The sequence below is a fragment of the Crocodylus porosus genome, unplaced genomic scaffold, assembly GCF_001723895.1.
Source record: "Crocodylus porosus isolate Cpor-Errol unplaced genomic scaffold, CroPor_comp1, whole genome shotgun sequence".
Classification (NCBI taxonomy): domain Eukaryota; kingdom Metazoa; phylum Chordata; order Crocodylia; family Crocodylidae; genus Crocodylus; species Crocodylus porosus.
This window is the reverse complement of record NW_017728906.1, coordinates 152,481,475-152,503,219: the sequence shown is the minus strand read 5'-3', so window position 1 is coordinate 152,503,219 and position 21,745 is coordinate 152,481,475. Positions and strand designations below refer to the sequence as shown.

The 21,745-nt window shown below is 44.4% G+C and overlaps 1 protein-coding gene across 2 annotated transcripts in view; it reads right to left on the bottom strand.

Annotated features, from left to right (window-relative positions):
- The window catches only part of FNDC3A (fibronectin type III domain containing 3A), a 222,177-nt gene that overhangs the window by 165,389 nt on the left and 35,043 nt on the right, over positions 1 to 21,745 (bottom strand). For both annotated transcript variants that reach the window (XM_019529944.1, XM_019529943.1), the window contains one exon: positions 10,995 to 11,123. In XM_019529944.1, the coding sequence (XP_019385489.1) occupies positions 10,995 to 11,093 (99 nt within the window). In that variant the 5' untranslated portion in view covers positions 11,094 to 11,123. The remainder of the gene's footprint in view (positions 1 to 10,994; positions 11,124 to 21,745) is intronic.

Genomic DNA, 21,745 nt, shown 5'->3' with positions numbered 1-21,745 from the left:
GGAGCAGCATCTGGCTAGTAAGTCTGTTGGGAGAAGGGACATGGGGGGGCAAATCAAGACCCCCTCAGTGAGGGAGGGAGCGAGGCTGGGCAAAGCACTCAATGGAGCTGCAGGCACCTTGTCCAGGTGCTGCAGGCAGCTTCTGCTGCTGTGTGCATCTTGAGGGAGCGTGTGTCCTCCAGATCTATATGTTGGATGAGGGTGGGCTGCCGCTGTGGGCTCAGGGCCAGGTACTGTGTCAGCTTCTTCCCAACGGGGAGGCTGGGCTGGGGCTGCACTTCGGCCACGCAGAGCAAGGGGGCTACAGCTGCCCCAAAATTTGCCATAGCATCCCCCCCATAGGTCCCCCTTCCAGAACTGCCACCCCACCCGAACTCCCCTGCCACCAGGAAGACGTTGGCACAGTCCCTGGGTCTGAGCCTGCAGCAGGCAGCCTGCCCTCACCCTGTACACAGATCCAGGGGGCACATGCCCACCATGCCTCCCTCAGTGATGCACACAGTGGTGGGTGCTGCCCCCCTCCCTGGCCCCTGGATGAGCCAAGCATCTGCCCCTGCCCTACTCCCTCCCTCACCACAGGGACCTCAATATGCCCCCACCCACACTTACTGGCCAGACACTGCTCTCCAAGGTGCCAGGCGGCATTTATTGGCAACATCAGCCAAAAGAGTCGATTGCCAATAATGTCAATTTTTTTTTATTTTGTTTTTAAATTGGTGCTGATACGATATATATCAATGTATCAGTGCACCTCTAGTTGCCACTAAAGAGGAACAGTAATGTGGGACTGGAAGGGGTTTCTCAGGTCTTCAAGTCCAGTCACCTATATTCACAGGTGACTATGGGCACTGACAGGTGGGGGTGAAGCGGGTGTGGACAAGACCAACCAAAATCCCCCCCAGCACTTTACCAGAAGAGGAAATGCCTTAGTTTGACCCAGCTCCCCAGCATCTGTATAGATCAAGCACTTCAGTGGGACTTTTTGGAACTTTTATCTAAAGCTGATTCAATCACAATATAATCCCACTCCAATCCCTCCAATATTTGTCTGCTAACTCCATGTTCCTTCCTCATTTATTGGGCATAGCTACACAAGACACTGTTGCCATAGCAACAATCTACAGGTGGCAATGTCGCTCATTGCTATGGCAATGTAGCATCAGCAGGCACAAACTGATGCCACTGCTACTGCGTAGTAGCAACGAGCTATTGCTCAGTAAAGTGAGAAGTAACCCATACAGCATCAGGACCATGCAGTACTAGCAGTTACTGCGCAGTAATTTAGTATGTGCTTTAGCAAGCACTAAATGACTGCACAGCACTAAATGACAACAGGCACAAAACACCATGCAAAAAACTACAACATATCAAAACTAAGGGGCAGTTGCCATAACAAGGATGCCATACCTTGCTAGACAAAGGCATAGTATGCACATAGAAAATCTGCAAACTTGAAACGGACCTCAATACCTTAGAAGATAGTCTGTAAGAAGTAAATCTGCCCTAACTAAATCAGAGGTGCAGAAGCTTTCATATGCAGCAGCAGCTTACTTTATCGAATGCTGAGAAGGTACTGCAGGAAGCAGAGCTTCTAAACAGCAGTGTTTAGAATGCAAAGGGTAGAGACAGAAAAGAAAAAAGAAGGGACACTCCTAGGAGAGGCAAGGTAAATAGAAGAGAAAAGCAAAGCAGTTAACTCATTGAGGGACAAAAGACACAGTTAGGAAAAAAAAGGCTAATCCAAGTAATGGGATAAGAGTCCATTGTCTTAGTTTAGATCAGGGTTCAGCAACATTTTTGGGCAGAGTGCCAAAAACACCTGCAACTTCAAAGACAGCAGGGGAGCTGCAAGGGGCCTGATCCTTGTTGTAGCACTGCCCTGGTCCCTTCCCTGAGGCACTAAACTATCACAGCCATATGCTTGATACAAGCAAGCCAAAGAATGAATTTTGACCCTGAAGGAAGTAACATTAAAGTTGGAGTAATTTTGCTACACTCACTTCACTACAGCAGGGGTTGTCGACAACAGGTACTTTGAAAGGTCCCAGAAGGTACAGGGGGGCAGGCAAGGACAGAGTGCTGCCACTCCATGCTGTTGCCTCACAGGAGCAGGGCTGAGGCAGGGCAAGAGCAAGACCACACAGATGCAGTGCCATCCTACCTCCCAGCTCGGCATCTGGCCGCTTGCCAGCCCCACCCCACCCCGGCATCCGGCTACTCCCCACCCCAACCGAGGGTACACTTATTAAAAATGGTTGAAAACCCCTGCACTATATAATGGTGCAGACACAACACTTGCATTGTAACAGCTTGCATCAATGTCCTTTACTATCAATACAATTGTTGTCTGTATATACTCAACAGAAATTGATGACATCCTCTTTATCACAACCTTTTTAGTTAAAAAGCTGCAAGACTCATCCAAGAAAAAATATGAAGCAGCCATCCTGGCTCAGATGACTTCAAAAATACCCACCTGTTTTCCTTCAGCTGTCTTTGCCTACAAAGAATTAAAGCTAGTGCGTTCCCCCAAGGGGAAAGAATTTTTAAGACAGCTGCACAAAAGATTTACCCATCTTTTTCTTCTTTGAATGCTTGCCCACATGTACATTCCACTGTGGGTGCACATATACCTGAAGTACTTAACTCGTAGACATTTTTTTTTTTGCCCTAGCTCCATATGCTCCTTATATAGCTTGAGGGTCTCAGTGACTGCACTGTGATTAGGCAACTTTCTCTCTCTCAACAATATTTCCATCAGGATTCAAGCTCTGAGATTTCATAGAGATTAGGGCTGGAAGGGACCTTGGAGGATCATCGAGTCCAGCCCCCTGCCCAAAGGGCAGGAAGTCAGCTGGGGTCATAGGATCCCAGCAAGATAAGCATCCAATCTACTCCTGAAGGTGTTCAATGTAGGTGCTTGAACCACCTCCGCTGGCAGACTGTTCCAGACCTTGGGGGCTTGGACAGTAAAGAAATTCTTCCTTATGTCCAGCCTGAAACGGTCTTGCAGGAGTTTATGACTGTTCCACCTTGTCATCCCTTGGGGCACTCTGGTGAACAAACATTCCCCCAGATACTGGTGGTCACCCCTGATAAACTTATAGGTGGCCATCAGATCACCCCTGAGCCTGCGATTTTCCAGGCTAAAGAGCCCCATGGCTCTCAGCCTGTCGTTGAGATGGTCTTATGCTTACAATTAATGAGCATATTCATGCTCCAACTATTTAAGGGAGTACCTTACATCCCTGGAAACTCCACTGTTGTCTACTTCCTGGACCAGGAAGAAGTGTTAAATCAGAGTGCAAATCATCTCTTAAGTAAATTTTTACAGTCAACCTCTGACCCCCAAAACTAGACTTGGCTGGACACAAGACTCTGCAAGGGTGAACATTTTTTTGGAAAAGGCTGCCTTCAACACTGGCTTCAGAAAATCTATTTCTAGCAGACACCTAGAGATTATTAAAAAAAAAAAATATTGCCTTCACTGGGTATTTCATCCTCTCCTTTTCCATCCCACTCTGATATTTCAGTGCCAGGCAAATCCTAAAGAAGCTCATAAACATCCTGGAACCAACAACCGATTCTACAGAGTACATCTCATCGTTGCTTAGGGAGTACAAGAAAGAGCACTCAGGGTTCTCCCTTATCCAATTATCACGGATCCTGGTTTTCTCCGATTTAAGAAAATCCCCAATTTTTGGTTAAAAAAAAAGTAACTCCAAACCCACATTTGTCCATGAGTTAAATGAATCACTAATATAGACATCTGGTATCTATCCATTAGTGATGTTTCACTTCAGCCATGGACAAATGTGGATTTGGGGTTTTTTTGTTTTTTGTTTTTAAACTGAAGATTGTGGATTTTTTTAGATTGGAGAAACCAGGATCCCTGCTAATCATCAGGGTCTCCCACTTCAGTACCAACTTCCCCTCTACACTCAGAACTTCAAACAACAGCACTGGCTGCTCCTTAAAGACACGGCATACTTCAGTAGCCTCCTGGAACGTTATCCCATACACCACTGCTGATATCTCCAGTCCTACTGTTTTGTTTCACTGTGCTGAACAATTTGAAAATCCAGTCAGGTTAGACAGGTCTATTGTTTTCCATAGCTTTGCCAGCAGCCCAGATCTGTCAGCCCTGACAGCGCCAGCTCCAGCTCCAGCTAGACCACCCTTTATGGTCTTGATGCAGAACACAAGAAGAGTCAGGGAATTTGTGCACTGTACAGCTACAACAAAAAATCTCTCTGACCTCAGCTACTTAAGGCACTTAAGCACCCAAGGTGGAGAACGTATATGGACAAGGACCTGAAGGAGAAAAGATAGGCAACGCTTCTGCAAAGTTATCTCATCTTAAAACTTGGTTCCCTCTGTGTTACTTTTAATCATCCTTTCCAGGAAGGACGGGTGAGTATTTATGAAGGCTTTAGAGCTAGGACTGTTGTATTGTATTTTCTGTTACATGAGTCTTTCAGCTGAAATACCCCTTTATATATATGTGGGAAGATTATAGACACTTTTCCTGGGTAACCCAAAGGAATTTTCTTCATATAGTAACTCTTTTTTTTTTTTTTTTTTTAAAGTGAGATAGAAGACAGTGGTCCCTCACTGTCTCCCTACTACTAACCATTTTGGTGGGATAAGACTCGGCAACACGGGAAGGAAACTGACTGAAGGTTGAAGATATTTATATCCATGCTCACACAACAGGAGGCATCTTCAGCGTTTTAGTTAGGTTCTCATCCCTCAAACTCCATTGGCTGATCTGAACTTTAAGGGAAACGAAGAGAAATCTAGCATGTCCCTTCTCCTGAAGTCTCCACTGACATTTGTTTCTGGTGTCTACTGATGATGCCTTCTTTAATGAAGATTTCCAAAGTACAGCAAGCAAAGAATTACTTAACAGTTGGTTTAGCGACACTCTGAGGTACTATGATCTTGGAAGCAGCTGTGGTTTATGAAAGCTTTTATGAAAGAACATTGAACTGGGTGAAGAACACGGTACGGCAAGTGAAAATTAGATATGCAAAACTGTTTCTCAGTTGCTAGCCTTGACTTTTAAAAAGCATACATTTTATTCTCTTATTAAAACAGAGTAATGAAGCATATGTAGGTTCTTGACTTGATTTTAACCAGCAAGACAAACAAACAAAGCAAGCTGGAGCATGATAATCTATGCATGCTTTTCAGAAAGAGGGAGTCAAAGCTAGAATTCACAACACAAATCTAGTAACCTCATCTATGTAATGGCTGTTGATTCTACCTGTTTAAACAAAGAATTTACCTTTTAAAAAAAATATATTGGCCTTTTGGTTACTAAATGTAGACTTTTTTTTTAAATGAAGTATGGAATTCTTTTGATTCTTTCCACTCAGGGTACAGCTTTAAATATTAAACCTTATGTCTTAAAGATGAAATTGTAAGAAAATATGACCTTGACCTGATAATGTACTATTTAATTCAAATGTTTCCCAGTTGAGAAGGGTCTAAGAGCACATGTTCACATGGTACTTATACTAAACAAACATTCTCCAGCTGAATACATGATTTTCTAGCAATGATAGATTTTCTGTTTTATGCTGACTAATGCAGGCAAAGCAGATCATGATACATGGTTTATGAGAAAATTGGTATTCTTCTAGATTTGGTGGGATGGGGGACCAGAGAAACATGGTCCTCAGTCCTGGGGCAGTCCATAGGGTGGAGCTGCACTGGAGCGGTGGACTCCAAGCACCTGTCTTAGGACTGCTATACTTCAAGTTTCAGCTTCAAGGCAAGAAGTCCAGTGAGCCTGTGTTTCCTGGGCCTCCTCTTGTACAGCTAGAATTTGAGAAGTGGTTAGAACTGTGGGTCCCAAACCCTTCCACTCCATTGCAGCAAGCCTAGAAGTCTGGCAAGAGAAGAGCATTTTTCAACAAATCTGGTTTTGTGGAAAATTATCCAAATCACCCCTGACAAATGTGACAGATGCTACATTTAAATTAGTTTGAACTATTTGCAAAATAAAAATCTTGATCTCGCAGGATCCTCAATCCCAATGTCTGGTTGGCATATTTTAAAGATATTTATGATGCACTAATGATGCTTCATTCAATTCATTAAAGGCTCAGTTTCAATTACCATGGATTTCATTCTAGATCTGAAAGTTTATTCACTTCTACAAACTGCAACCTGACATCCTCTGTCAGTTACAACCAGGGATCCTGGTTTTTTCCGATTTAAAAAAAAATCACCAATTTCCAGTTAGAAAAAAAACGTAATCCCAAATCCACATTTGTCCATGACTGACGTGAAACACTACATCCATCTGTCCATCCGAAGAGCAGCAACTGGGGCTGTAAAACACAGCCCACAGCAGAACAGCACTGGAAGCTGCCCTCTGAACTCTTTAAAGGGTGCTGTTTAAAGGCAGTGTGGCTTTCCACTGCCCTTTGAAAAGCAATCCGGTTCTCTGGTGGTATCAAAGGGGTTACACTTCAAACAGTACCAGAAAACATGATAATATTTAAAGGGTGGTGGGGAAACAGGGCTATTCCTGGGGTTTCTGTAGGGCAGGGGGACAGCTTCAATTGCTGCCTCCCCCAAAACCTGCAGAACTGGACTGTTCCTTGGGCCTAAGGCCGGGCACTAGCACTTGCAGGTGTTCTGGCTATAAGCATGTGGCTTCTCAGCTGTCAGGGCACAGGCAACAGTCTAGGCTTTAGCAGCTATGACGGTGTGGGGGCAGACCCCTCCAGCCAGAACATCAGCCAAGGAGCAACCATACCAGCCAGACAAGCTTGACTTGTGTTGGTCCTGCAGCTGAGACACAGCCCCCATGCTCAGTCCCACTGATCAGGCAGGGATTAGCCCTCCAGGTACCACTGATCAGCTACCCCCTTGGCCACCCCATGTCCAGTCCCCTCAATGTAAGGACCGGGAAGAAGGCAGCAGCACTGGGTGCCCTGACAGCTCAGTGCTGGGTGAGCTACCAGGCAAAAGGGAAGGAAGAGCCAGGGACTGTGGGGTACTGGTGATAGGAACCCTTTTGCGCTACAAGTAAGCATACAGGCATTACAAGTGGTGGTAGAAAAGAACAGGGAAATTGCTCTTCAAAAGAGCTAGTGGTTGGTGGCAGAAGCACTAGGTTTGAATGCCTGTATGCTCATTCTTTAAGGCAGGAAAAAGGCATTTTTCCAAGGACAAATGTCCAACTTATCCACAAGGCTGGACTAAAACATATGCTTATATTGAAACAAATGCTGTCACATGGCATCAATGAAGTTCACAGTTAAAGCTATGAGATTTTATATTTATCTAAAAAAAAGACAGACATTACTACTGCATATAAAGAAAGAGCACATACACTTACAGTGCCATAAAAAAGTTTTAAGAATTAAAGAATATATTCCAAAAATCAAATCAAATATGCAGAACCACCCAAGTGTCAAGAGGGTGAGCTACTGATGGAATATTGCCTTTAGTTGTAAATTTTCTGACTTCTGAAACTTCAGACATAAAAGCATTTTTCATTTCGTCTATGCTGGTTTAAATTGCTACAAGTATTAAATGCTTCCCATAATGGTCCCTGACATGATGAATAAATGCATTTGCAAATTCTTTAAGGAGTCATGTATTACATGCAGAGGGAAAAAAGGCTAATAAGATCAACTCATAGTATAAGATTTCTTAATCTTTGTGGAAAACTAATTTGTAGCCAGGTCTGTTGTAATTTTGAGCTATTGTGAAATTAAAAAATAAATTATCTTTCAAACTGACTATATTGCTTGAAAAAATCAAGAGGACTGACACCTTTTGTAGACTTTATTTAATAAACCTGTGAAATGTAAATTTGAAGATTTATACTCAACTTTTTGGTGCAACTGCCTTTTAAGGATAGCTACTGTATGAACTGCAAAACATTTCTTCCACTTTAATTTTTACTGTGGTTCAAATTTTAAGTGGTCTCTTTGTGTTTAATTTTTTTCCTTCCTGTTTCACTCCTAATCCCTCTTAATAGAAAAGGGTCTGGAATATGCTGCTCTTTAATGAAATTCCCTAAAAAGATACTCAAATGCAGATTCCTCCAAATACTGGAGTCTATCCCTGAACAAGCTGTGTTTTCAGGCATTTCTCGAGCTAGCTGAAGAGGGGTAACTTATGAGAAGAAAAAAACAAGCCAAAAAATAAGACCCCAAAAAATAAAAATCAGTATTGTGCCCAAAAGAGGAAGTCAGAGAAGCAGGAGAAGCGGATGGGTAATATAAAATCTAACTGGTTTCCATCTAAAATATCAAAAAATAATCTGGATCAATATTTTCACTCTGTAGGCAAGCAAAGGTTTCAAACTCAAAGATTGTGATCTAGCATCTGTCTGGAGTACACAGGTGCCAACTGCAAATCAAAATACAATATACCTTAAATCTGCATTCAGTCACAGAGATCTCAGAATCATCTTGCCTACTATTTTCATCATCTCTGCTAAAGAGCATTTAGGTATTTTTCAGAGTAGGAAGATTTTCAAATAATAGAATCATAAAAAGGTAGGGCTAGAAGGGTCTCAGCAGCTCATCTAGTCCAACTTCTTCAAGATGGGACCTTCCCTATCTAAACTATCCTAGACAGGCATCTGTCTAGCCCAGAGGTTTCTCAACCTTTTTAGATTCAATGCACCCCTCCAAGTATAAGCTCCTAGTTTTCAGCTGTTTTCTTTTAACTATGGAAAATAGAGCATTTTTTCTTTTGCAAAGAACTCTGATCACAACAAGTTAGCATATTTAACACTATGGATCCTCTGAAATGCTGAGTTTGTCTTATGAATCAGTTTGCACACCTCACAGTGTTTGGCATCCTGTGGCAGCCTTGAAAGCATCTCACAGCACCCTGACTGAGAATCACTGATCTAGCCTATTTTAAAAACTGCACGGACAGTTTTCTCATTCAACCACCAAGCACAATGGCCAAAACATCAAAAACAATCTAGTTTGCCACTGGTAAAGCAGGGAAAAAAGGGCACTGTCAATGACCTATCACCAAAAGGACAGTTAATAAAATGTCGCATTTCTCGCATGTGATATCTATGTAAAAATTTGCTAAGACACGGGACTGGAAGGAATCTCATGGATCACTGAGTCCACTCCCATGGTCCTAAAGGCAGGAATTCTAATATAATAAAAGCCTTAGTCTCTCTGTCTGTCTGTCACGTGATTGGCCGGCCCAGAGCATAACAGAAAGACATAAGGAGGCGGAGGCAGTCAGGAGCACAATGTGGTGTGGCATGGCACACTTCCCATGGCCATGTGGTGCACTGTCTGCCATGGGACACAGCACACTCCCTGCCACAGGGTGCTCCCTGCAGTGGGCTGTGGCCGGTGGAGCACTTCCTGCCATGGAATACAGCATGCTGCCTGCCGCAGAGTGTGGCCATATGGCACAGCACACCGTGCCATGCCTGCTTCCCACCCCGCTGCCTGTTGTTGGGAGGTATGGCACACCCACAGACCACAGCTGGAGCACCCACAGACCACAGCATGTAGCAGGAGGTGGAACGGAGGGAAGTGGATGTGGTATGGCATGCCGTGCAATCCCGCAGCAGCGTGCCTTGCCCTGCCAGACTATGCCCCCGACCACCTGCCCTGCTTCCTGGCCCCAACCACCTCCGCCTAGGGAGGGGAAGTGAGATGGGGAGGTGGGGGTGGTTGCATGCAGCTGGACACCAAGCAGGGGCAGCAAGGAGCACAGGGTGGCAGCTACAGCTGCCACATGCAAGCGTCACCCCAACCCTTCCTGGAAGGCAGTGCAGGGTGGAACAGTAGGAGGTGGGGGGGGATGGTTGGATGTGGGAGAACTTGGGGCAGGGGGGCATGTGCCCCCCTTTTAGCTCCCCCGCACTGTGCCCCTGGATGAGCTGCTGGACTCCCATGACCCAACTTAGTTGGGGTCCTGTTCATGGTGACTGGGCCCTGCTCAGGCTGGGTTGTGGGGCAGTTGTAGCCTGGTGGCTCTTCCAGGCATGAGGTGATGGGGGGCCACAGCCCCCCTCCCCTTGGCTCCCCATTCTGTGCATGGGGCAAGGGTGGGCTGCAGCTGAGGGCTGTGCTCATCCTCTGCTCCATGCCTTGCTGTTGCTGCATTGACAGCAGCCTGGCACAGTGCTATGAGAGTCCTTCTGCTGGGCAGGCTGGGCAGTGAGGCACATGGTGCTGTGCTGCTGTCAGTGAAGCAGCAGCAAGGCACGGACAGAGGCTGAGCACAGCCCACACAAGCTGGGGGGGGAGGGGGAAGGGCACAGGCTGCACCCCTGGACAAGCTGTGGGGCTCCGATTGCCCATGTCCTGGCCGGGGCTCCATTCACTGGGGCCCTGGCCAGGCCATGGGACAATCAGAGCCCAGCGCCTCCTTCAGAGGTGCAGCATGGGGGAAGGAGTAGTAGGCCCAGGCCCAGACCTGAAGGTGGGGGAACCGGATGCAGGCCTGTGTCTCTGCCTGTCTGTCATTCTTGATGGGCAAATTTGCTAATATAATATAATCCTGTTCAGGTACTTATCAAACTCTGTCTTGAAACCAATTAATTTTGGCCTCGCTATTCTTATTGGAAAGCTGTCACAGAATCTCACTGCTCTAGTAGTTAGAAATTTTTTTCTAAGTTTATTTACCATCAATTTATACCTATTTCTGCTTGTGCCAATATTGTCCATTACCTTAAATAATCTTAGCCATCCCTTGTGTTTACAACTGCACCTCCCAAATGCTTTTATAGACATCAATCATAGGCCTCCCTCAGCTTTTATATTGCTAGATTAAAAAAGCTAGGCTATTTTAGTCTTCTCCTCTAAGACAGGATCTCCATTCCCCCAGTCCTTCTAAGAACTCTCCTCTGTACCTCGTTCAGTTTGGCTTAATCTTTCCTAAGCATGAATAGCTGGAACTATATACAGTAGTCCAGATGAAGTATTAGTATTATGTTTATTGGTACTAGAGCTAGAACAAAGATAATGAAATACTCTTACCTGTTGTGCTCCATCCCCACTAACAATAGAAGCAGGTAGAAGAGGAATTTCACTATTTATAATCTGAGTGGTATCCAATAATGGTGGGTGCTCAGCCATAATTGATGGTATGTTAATTCACAGGATCACCTATAAAGAAGATACCAGTTATATGATGTGTATATATTTTATGTTTGAAGTAAAAAGAACCCTTTGTAGCATCTTCCAAAATGGTGTTAAGTATTAAAAAGACAAGCTTACCAAAGTAAATGCACCTTTTAACACACCTCAAAAGAACCCTTCCCAAAAGATAGAGTAGCACTCCACAAAATTCTGAAAGCTAACTCATACTTTTAAATCACATTTTACCCTTTCTAGTGGACATTGGCGATGCATACGGAGTGCATGCAGGTACATGTTCACTCCCTGAGATTGGCTATACCACCCTGAGATTGGCCACCACTGTGCAGTTGTAGATCACCACCTTCTCCTCCACACCATGACCACCTGCAGGCAGCTCCTGCTTGTCACCACCACCAATGCCTGCAGGAGGCCACTGTGCCCCCCAGCCTCAGGAGGCATGAGGCTTTCATGCTAGTGAATGAAACATATGAAGGTTTGAGTCTATTACAATCACTGAGCTAACAAAAGCTGAGTTTAACTTAGGCAACATAGGCTCATGGGTTTACAATTCAGATATCCCCAAGTTGATCCTCACCATTAACATTGTGTTATACTAGAAAGGCTTGAAAGTGCACAGATGCTTTACAGATACATCTGAAAAAGAGAACTAATACACCATATGTAAGCCAATCTAACACCAACCTTGATAGCCAAAGAATTTGAGGTCTCAGTAGTGATTCTGACGCCTTATCACCAATTTGCATTACTAATTTAATATAATAGAACTGCACGCTATTGTTGCAAATCAGATCTTTTATTTCAATTACAAGACTATATTAAATAAAGTTACAAGCAAGAAGAAACAAACCCTACAGTACATTAGTCAGTGATGGAGAGAGATAGTGTACATTTTATTCATGACTGCAAAAAAGAAACCCCATGTGTAATTTTTAAATCACACACGTCAATAACATTGTGTGCAAAGTCACTTGTAGCTTAAAAGCAGAAATCTGTGTATCAATATTTTATACCCTACGGTGACCACGTGAAACATTCAGTTTTATCTTCTATATAAAATTTTATTGATGTAATTTTGCAATATTTAGAATTCTTGTGTTTTATGAAAACAAGCAGCTACAAGGCAGAGGTGGCAAGATGACAGAAAAATTATTAATCCGAGACTTCTGAAGGAGTATTTCCAAGATGCAAACTTCTAACACAGTGATAAAAACAGGGCTGATGTTTACTATTCACAGTATTTTATATAATTTCATTTTAAGAAACTACAAAAATGTCTATTAGAATTAAGGAGAAAATCCCATCAGATAGCTTGGGAACTGACCAAAAAAAAAAAAAGGCTTAGTAATGTTTGGCCCCTTAAAGCTAAATTCTAACCAAGTATCTGGAGATACTTATCTGACAGACTGAGTAAAAATAACCAGGAGATCAACATTTTAACTTGTTTATACCTCACCACACTGAGACCGTGGACTGGAGCTTGGCATGCAGGGTCCTCATGAAAACAAAAAAATATATGTTTAAGATGTGAAGAATCATTTTAAAGGCCTTATTTAATATTAAAGCACAATCATTCTGTTTAAAACACAAATATAACCTTATTGACATCTGTTCTCACAGGCTCAGCTCTCCTACAAAGTTACTAAACTTATGAAATAACTTTAAGCAAATTAACAGGTAGCATTTAATTCGCACAGGTTAAAGTTGATGACAATTAAAAAGACTGAAAACACTCAAAATGAACACAGTTCCTTAAGATAGAGGCCCCAGCAGTGGAGGAGGGAGTGGGGGTAGGGCTGGGGCCAGCCGGAGCGAGGCACAGGATGGAGCTGTGAGCAGCTCATTCAGGGGGTACGGCTCCCACTACTATGCACACCCTGGGAGGCCAAAGGGTGGGGGGAAGGGATGTGAAGGGAAGAATGTGTGGCCCCAGATCTGTACATGGTGCAAGGGTGGGCTGCTGTTGCAGGCTGGGGCAGCGCCATGCTCTTCCTGGCAGAGACACTGTACTTAGAGCAGGTGGCAATGGCGATTCTATCAGCTATCAGATAAAAAAGCCAAAAAGCCCTGCTGAATTCCTGGTTGATACAGGTATTGGACGAGCCAGGTCAAACTAATGCGATGCCTCTTTTGGGCCTGCACTGTGCTTAGTGCAGGGACGTGCGGAACTGAAAGTAAGTGCTAGTTTTTTTTTCATGACTTCAAGCAGCCAAAATCATAACTGAAAGTCTGAAGATAAGACCAAGCATTCAAGGAGTGATAAGTAAGTAAAAGATATGGACTGTGTGGAAAGCAAGATATAAGCAAACAGTGTGTTTTTATGACCAAACAAAATTAAAAAATTAGAAACAAAGAATAAGGAATGGACATATAAGATGAAGAATTCTCCTGCGAATGACCGACCCCAAGAAAGGACTTAAGAATGTAGAGAACCAGCTAAACAGGAGCTCCAGTGTTATGCTGTGACCCAAGAGTTAATGCAATCCTTGGATGTACGGAACCTAAAGTAGTAAGAGGCTTCTCTCTCTCTCTCTCCAGCATTGAGTGCAGTCATTACTTGAATGCTTTGGAGGGCTTTAGTATCCATAATATGGCATGAAATGTATAACTGATCTGAATACGTCAGGGTCAGAGCTTTACTATATGAAATTTCTCCTCGTTATTTGGGTGATGCAACTGCCACTTAATTCCAGATAGTTTTTCAATACTCAATAATCAGGAAAAGTGACTTGTGAAACATGAAACGAAGAAGTTGTATACGTTATTCAACTTGGTTGCTCCTCTCAAACAAGAGAGGCAATATCTACTAAAGAGAAAGCATTATGTTCACCTGCACAGGAACAGGTAGTGTCATATTATAAATGGAGTTAGACCTCACAAAACTATATCAAAACATCACCTAATGTGCTGGCCCTTTGGTTACAGCTTTTCAGTTGGACTTCCTTGGGCAGTGACCCAAGAACTAGGATTTTTAGATTGTAGGATAAATTACAACAGACAAGTTATTTCTCTATGTAGTTCCTCCAACAGTTACGTAACTGGGGTGTTTTGAGATGTCCAATTTGTACGTGTGTTCCACTGAAGAAATGACCTGAAGACTGAAGACGTTGCCACAGTCCGCTGCCTTGACCAGACAGGATGATGACCAGGGATCCTGTTTTCTCTGATTAAATCTGAGAACCGAGGATTAAAAAAATCTAAAATCCTCATTTCCCCCTGATCAAAATTATATATTAGTGGTATTTCATTTCGACCATGGAAAAATATGAATTTGGGGTTACTTTTTTTAAAATATGAAAATTGGGGATTTTTTTTTTTTTAAATCAGAGAAAAACCAAGATCCCTGATGACGCAGATCATTCAGTCTATATATATACACACCTCAGTCATCCTTGTGACTCAAATATACAGGGGTATAGGACTAATATGGCAGCTCCACTGCATGTATTCCACTGTGAGACATCCAAGCAGCAGACTACGTAGGAGATGCATGCTTAGAACCTAGCTACAGAGCAGACTGCAGTACTGTTCTATGGAAAGAGACACCCAAAACAGGTGCATATTAGTGCACAGGCTGGACCGGTGTTTTTATTTATAAAAACAAGGATATTTTTCAGGAAGGCCTCTGAAGCTACGTGCAGCCCTGCTAAACAAGCTTTAATACAGTCAGAAGTCAGAACACTGAAGATGCAATAACAGAGAGGAATACAATTCAAGAACTACTTAGTAAGCCTGCCTGTGGAAACGCATCACTTTTTATTTTCACTAAAGAGGCAAATAATTTAAGATCATTTAATTGGTTTAATTCTGCGCATGAAGTTAGTAAAGCCTCTACTAGCATCTAATGGGTACTTTGTTGGTCGTTCAGCAGTTCCATGGGACACCCATGCCCACTATGGGACAGGGAGGTCCAGGTGAGGGAGATTCCCTGCCCTCCATCAATGCTGACCTTGTGAAGGAACACCTTGAGAGGCTGGATACTTTCAAGTCAGCTGGCCCTGACAATCTACACCCCAGGGTACTCAAGGAGCTGGTGAGCGTCATAGCCCAGCCTCTGGCACGGATCTTTGAGAACTCCTGGCGCTCTTGTGGAGTGCCCGAAGACTGGAAGAAGGCCAATGTGGTGCCGATCTTCAAGAAAGGGAGGAAAGTAGATATGGCAAACTATAGGCCCATCAGCCTGACCTCCATCCCAGGGAAGGTCTTAGAAAAGTTTATTAATGAGACCATCCTTAACGGACTGGCCGACGCTAACATCCTGAGGGACAGCCAGCATGGGCTCGTTGTGGGTAGGTCTTGCTTGACAAGTCTTATTTCCTTCTATGACCAGGTGACCTATCACCTGGACAAGGGAGAAGAGATTGATATTATATACCTTGACTTAAAAAAAGCCTTCGATCTGGTATCTCATGATCACCTCTTGATGAAACGAGCCAGTTGTGGCCTTGGCTCCACCACGATCCGCTGGCTGGGAAATTTGCTCTGTGGTCAGACCCAGAGGGTGGTAATTGACGGAAGTCAATTGTCATGGTGCCCTGTGACCAGCAGGGATGCCCAGCCTACCAGTCACCTATGGGGCTTTAGATAGGCAGTAGCTTCAGTAGGACCACCACCAACACTGCTTCCAGGTTGCCTTTCCACCCTAAGGAGGGGCTGAAGCTGCTGCCCAGCTTCAGCAGTGGCAACGTCTGGGTGTGGAAGCAGCACCCAGACAGAAGCTGAAAGCAAGACCCGGTGGTGGGCACAGCCACATCCTCCTGGCCACTACAGAGGTTTTCTTGCTGCTGTTACTCAGAGCCTGCCCCAGGGCTCTCTTCTCCACCACCACTAGTGCACAGCCTCAGCCCCAGCCCTTGCGGAGGGGGGAGGGGGATCAGGTTCCCTGCAGTGCCTGCTCCAGACCTACCTACACCAGCCATGATAAGCAGCGGTGGCAGCTGGGAAGAAGGAAAAAGGAAGCAGGGTCCGGCCACCTTCCCTTTGCCACTGCTGGGCTCTGCTTGCTGCCACTACCTGGAGCCCGCTTTGGAGCAACCTTGCAGCTCCTCACCCTGCTGCTGCCACCTCACTGGGGCCAGAGGCAGCACTGGTGGTAAAGAGGAGAGTCCTGGCACAGGCTCTGGGTGGCAGCAGAAGGAAGGGCCTAGCAGCAGCAAGGGGAAGGGGGCTGGGCCCTGCTTTTTTCCCTGCACCAAGCAGCAGCTTCTGCCCAGATGCCACAGCTGGGGTGGACAGGTCCAAAGCAGATGTTACAGAGGCCCCAAACCCCTACAGAGGATGAGCTAGGGCCAGGTCTGCATACTCAACCCAGGGCTTGAGCCCAGTCTGTGTGGGTCTTGACCAGTCTCTACAGGGCTGGCAGCAGTGGCAGTCAGAAAGAGTCACCACTGGTGGGAAACAGAATCTGACTGCAGAGCCACCCCAGGTCTGCTGTGCATACAGGGGCAGTGGGATGTGCTAAGGACTGGATGATACCTGGGCCAGCAGGACCGAGGGACCTGCCACAGGCCAGACAAAGTGTATCTGTGGGCTGGATCTGGCTTATAGACTATATTTTGCCCACCCCTGGGTAAAACGGCCACCCGTTTAAGGAATGAAACAGACTATAGCTGTCGTCTTACAATGTGTATACCAATGTACAGGCACTCCTGATTTTTGAAGGAGTAACTTTGCCCTGGAACAGAGTTGTCTGTTCTACAGCAATATAGGGCAGATAACAAATGATGCATTTAGAACTTGTGTAAACATGAATTAAGAAGAAAACTAATAGAAAAATGCATAGGGAGGGTCTGGCATAAGATTGGCCAATTCCTCTATTTTAACAAATGTTGAAACTGTTCAGGGACTAGTAGAAAGATGAACATAAGGCCAGAGGCACAAACAGAAGCTTGAGCATGAAGTGACCAAAAATCTATTGGTTTAGATACTTGTGGGAAGCACACAAATCCTTCCATGATTCTTGTTACAGCTTCATGAGAAAATAATGGAATTGTCAACTACGAAGTGAAAAGCACTGCAGCAGCAACGCCTTATGCCATACTGAGAGCATTTCTAGACAGTCCCATGGAATTTAGTGGCAATACATACTTCAGTATGCCTGATAGCGTAAAGAAAAGGATGATGTCAGTTACTCCATGCCTGATATATATTCCATTTAGAAAGATGCATCTTCCTTGGAGACTCCTTTCTGCTACTGAATAAAATGAACTGGACCTGTAATAAAGCATGGCCTTTCTAAAACTGACATGTATCAAAATGCCATGCTGTCAGATACAGGAAGAAAAGTTAGAATTACTTATTATCCTGTTGATTTCAGTCAAGGTCTGGCCTGAGGGGTAGATGAAGAACAGTGGATATCCCGCAGCCACTGGAACCAGAATGGCGATGGTCACATGGAGATTACTACGCTGAATTGTTTGCCCTATGGATTCTCTTAAAGATTTTTCTACTGACAATAATGGAAATACTGGTCAAGTCAACTGATGAATGTAAGTATTAAAAGGAACAAAATTTGTAACATTTCTCCATTGACTGTACCACTTAACCATTCATATGGATGTATGCTGAGACTATTGAAGTCTTCTGAATACCCAGCATCTAAACTTCTGTTAGGGTGATCTGCTGGTGTATAATAAATCCGGAGTGTTTTTTTGCATCAGTACACAGCATTATGTTGTACTCTCTCACATAATGCACCCCCCCCCAAATTCAGTTGCTGAAAATTGGGGTGCATGTTATAAGCAAGGAGTATAGTAATAATTTCAGTCTCTCCCAAAGGAAATGAAAAATAATGTTGCACCTGCTGCACTGGAGTCAGCACAATGGGCAAGCAGGGTCAGCTGGGCAGATGTTGATATTTTCTTTCCCCTAAAAAAAACCATTTGTGCATTATCAACGTCTTTCAGAGACGTTGTTAAATACTTAGAGAAGCAGCTCCTATAAAAAGTGATGGGAAGCAATGGAAAAGTAGGGGCTAGATTTAAGTAATTAGTCAGAATATAAGTCTCAAGTGCCTCATTAAAATGCATTTAGTCAACGATGGACCCTTTGCAGACCTAGAAAAGGAAAGGAGCAGAAGGTCTTCTTTTCAGCCTTTGACATTTACATGAGGGTTCATACAACCACTGTTGAATGAAGTATAGGGGAACTGATGTGTTTTCAAAACAGAAGTCTGAAGCTCGCTATTTTCCCTTTTTGTTGCAGGTAAACAACCTTGTAGGGCCTAAAGATTCCCAGGCCACTCTTTCAGTAACAGAAGTCAACCATATTCTTTGATGAGAGCATTGCCCTCAAAATGGTCAGTTTCCACTGTTACCTCGTATTCCCAGGAATTACAAGAATTCTGCAGCCAAGAGCAGCATCTCATTACTATGGCAAAATGCAAAACTGCATTCAATGACATCTGCAAAGATTACCTTGCCTTAATTAAAAAAAGATCACAAACAACTTTTTGTGGTCTCATGGCACTTTATTATTACAAATATGCAGAATACAGTAACAAACTAATTGGTCCACAAGTAGTCTGAACTTCAAGATTATATTACTGGAAAATAGCTTTTCCTGGCAACAAAGTCACAGTAGTTCATGCCTTTGGCAGCCAGTACAGATCCTGGCTGTTGTTACTTACTTCTTTTGCCAGTGACTGTTGCACCTATCCCCAATTCCCTTGTGGCAAGTAATAGCTTTCCATAGCCCCTGGCAGAATTACAATTTCTGCATTTTTACAGGTAGCTATAATAAGAGCAGGGATCTACCATATCATCCAAAGAGGTAAAAAACGTGCTTTACTTTCAGTAAGGGTTACTTTGGTATTGACTCATGGAGAACATCCACTGATCTAAACAAAGGTTTTGTTAACCTTCATTAAAAAGGTCCTGGAGAGTATATACAACAATTTTTATCAATTTCTGTAAAATTCTACAAGCACAAGGGACTTGAAGGTAAGAAAAAGAATAATTTTACTGCCTAGACTAGATAAGATGACAACTATAGCTAGAGAAATTCCATGGGATGTAGAAGGAAAGGACTCCTTTTCCTTCAATTGTTCCTGTGCGTAGATTTTTCCGTACAAATATCATATTTACCCCTTTACAAATCCTTCAGGTGGTTAATGCAGGAACCCCAGCAATTGCAATAAAGTCACATTGTCTAGTGTACAGTAACAGAAGTGACTCAAGCAAGGAGTGGTGCCACAGCACATGCATACAATTATACAGACTTATACAATATTGTGACAGACTAGACCCCCCCCTCAGAATTTAACTAAGTTAGTCTTCATCATGAGTAAGCAGGTGAAGCCTTGTCACTAATCATAGAATCACAAAGCGTTTAACAGTTCCAAGTTTAATTGGTAGAACAATAGATACAGCGTACTTAGAAATCTACCCTTGCTCATGAGCGCCATCAGTGCCATCCCAGCAATGATCTCCATTTCTACTGCTATACCAGATTTAATCTGCAGCTACTAACAGAGATTCAAGCTGTGACTTGTGTTGTTAGCTCAGCCAATGCACTATACTGGGCTAATAACAAGGAGAACGGTGGGAGATCTCAGCTCAGTCCTGACATAAGACAGTCATATGGTATCAGAGTACCATGTACCAAAGGCAGGTTTGGTGTGGAGGGCAGTGCTCACTCTGTGCCCTCTGAGTAAGAATTGAGAAATTCTGCACTCAGAACCCTAGTACTAGGAAGCTTAGGAAGGAGTTTGGACTGATGCCGGTGTCAAACCATGTGCTAGAAGTCCATTACTTGTACTGTGACAAGGAGTCTCCCAAATTTTGGGGAGAGTCAGATAAACCAACCTAAATTTTGAAAAGGGTAGAGAAGGTTAAAGTATCCCTTTTCTCCTCTAGACTGCTTAACTTCTCCCACACAATCTTTCTTAATACAAGATTTTGAAGAAATCTTGGAAAAGTTCCCTGGAGGCTACTGAAGATGAACTCAAGACAACCCCTACAACCTGCTGTATTTCTGGAAGGGGTTGTCACAGGGCCAGGATCCCTCACACCCAACAGAATAATCCCTGAGTAACGTGTTCAGAGATGAACCGTCTTGAGTTTTGTCTATCTTGAGAGAAAGACCTACAAATATTATGCTAGTAGCACTGCATAGTGACTCTGCCCCTTTAAAGGGGTCTGACAGCTTGCAAAAGCAGCCTGCAAGTAATGAGGGGGCTAAAGAGGGCCCCACTGGACCAGGGAAAGGACTGGGCTTAGCTGGGAGATAAGCCAAAGCCCTGGAAAGGAACAAGAAGTAAGATCTAGGAAGCTGCCTAGAGGAAACATCATCAGGCACATAGGCTACAGCTGAAACAGGCTGCAGGTGGGGCAGGAGGCAACCAGGGGCCACATGAGTGCCCAAGACGAGTGGTCGTTCCTTAAGGACACGATACTCAGGGCCCAAGGGGTGACCATCCCAACAAGAAGCAAGGGGGGCAAGAGTGCCCAAAAGCCCCCTTGGCTCATCAAGGGCGTCCAGGAATGCCTGAGTGCCAAAAAGGTGGAGTACAGCCAGTGGAAGGGGGGTGCTATCTCCAAAAAGGAGTATAGCTTGGGCCTGTAGGGGGGCTCTCAGGAAAGTTAAGGCAGACAGAGCTAGGAATAGCATTCAAGATCAAAGATAATAAAAAGTCCTTTTTCAAATATATAGGGAGGATGAAGGCGGCACTGGGAAATGTGGGGCCCCTGCAAGATACGCTGGGCAATCTAGTGGTTGCACCAGAGGAGAAAGCAGACCTCTTTAACCAAATCTTCACCTCCGTTTTCTTGTTCAGGGACTGGGACTTCCCCACCATGATGCAAGATGGACTCAAGAGGAATGCCTCCAGACCTCATGTTGGGGAGGACTCAGTTAGAAAGCTTCTAGAGGGGCTGGACGTGTTCAAATCAGTGGGTCCAGATACTCTCCATCCCAGGACATTGAGGGAGCTAGCAGGGGTTATTGCAGGGCCTTTGGTACAGCTTTACGAGCGGTCGTGGTGCTCAGGCCAGGTGTCAGATGATTGGAAGATAGCCAATGTTGTCTCCATCTTTAAAAAAAAAGGGAGGAGGGAGAACCCAGACAACTATAGGCCTGTCAGTCTTACCTCAATCCTAGGGAAACTCTTTGAGAAGATCATCAAGGAGCACATCTATGATGGGCCGGCTTCAGGGATGATGCTCAAGGGCAACTAGCACAGTTTCATTAGGGGCAGGTCATGTCAGACCAACCCGACAGCCTTTTATGATCAGGTCACAAAAGCATTGCATGCAGCTGTTGCTGTGGACGTAGTCTTTCCCAACTTCAGCAAGGCCTTTGACACTGTCTCCTACCCCATCCTCATTAAAAAACTAGGCACTGATGCCTACACAGTCAGATGATTGCAGATTGGCTGAAGGGTCGTATTTAGAAGGTGGTGGTGGATGGGTCATATTTGACCTGGGAAGAAGTGGGCAGTGGAGTCTCCCAGGGCTCAGTCCTTGGGCCCGCGCAGTTCAATCTCTTTATCAGAGATTTGGACGACGGGGTGAAAAGCAACCTGTTTAAATTCACTGATGATACCAACATTTGGGGTGAGGTGAGCATGCTAGTAGGGAGGGAAAGACTGCAGCAAGACCTGGATAGGTTACAGGGGTAGGCTAGCAAAAACA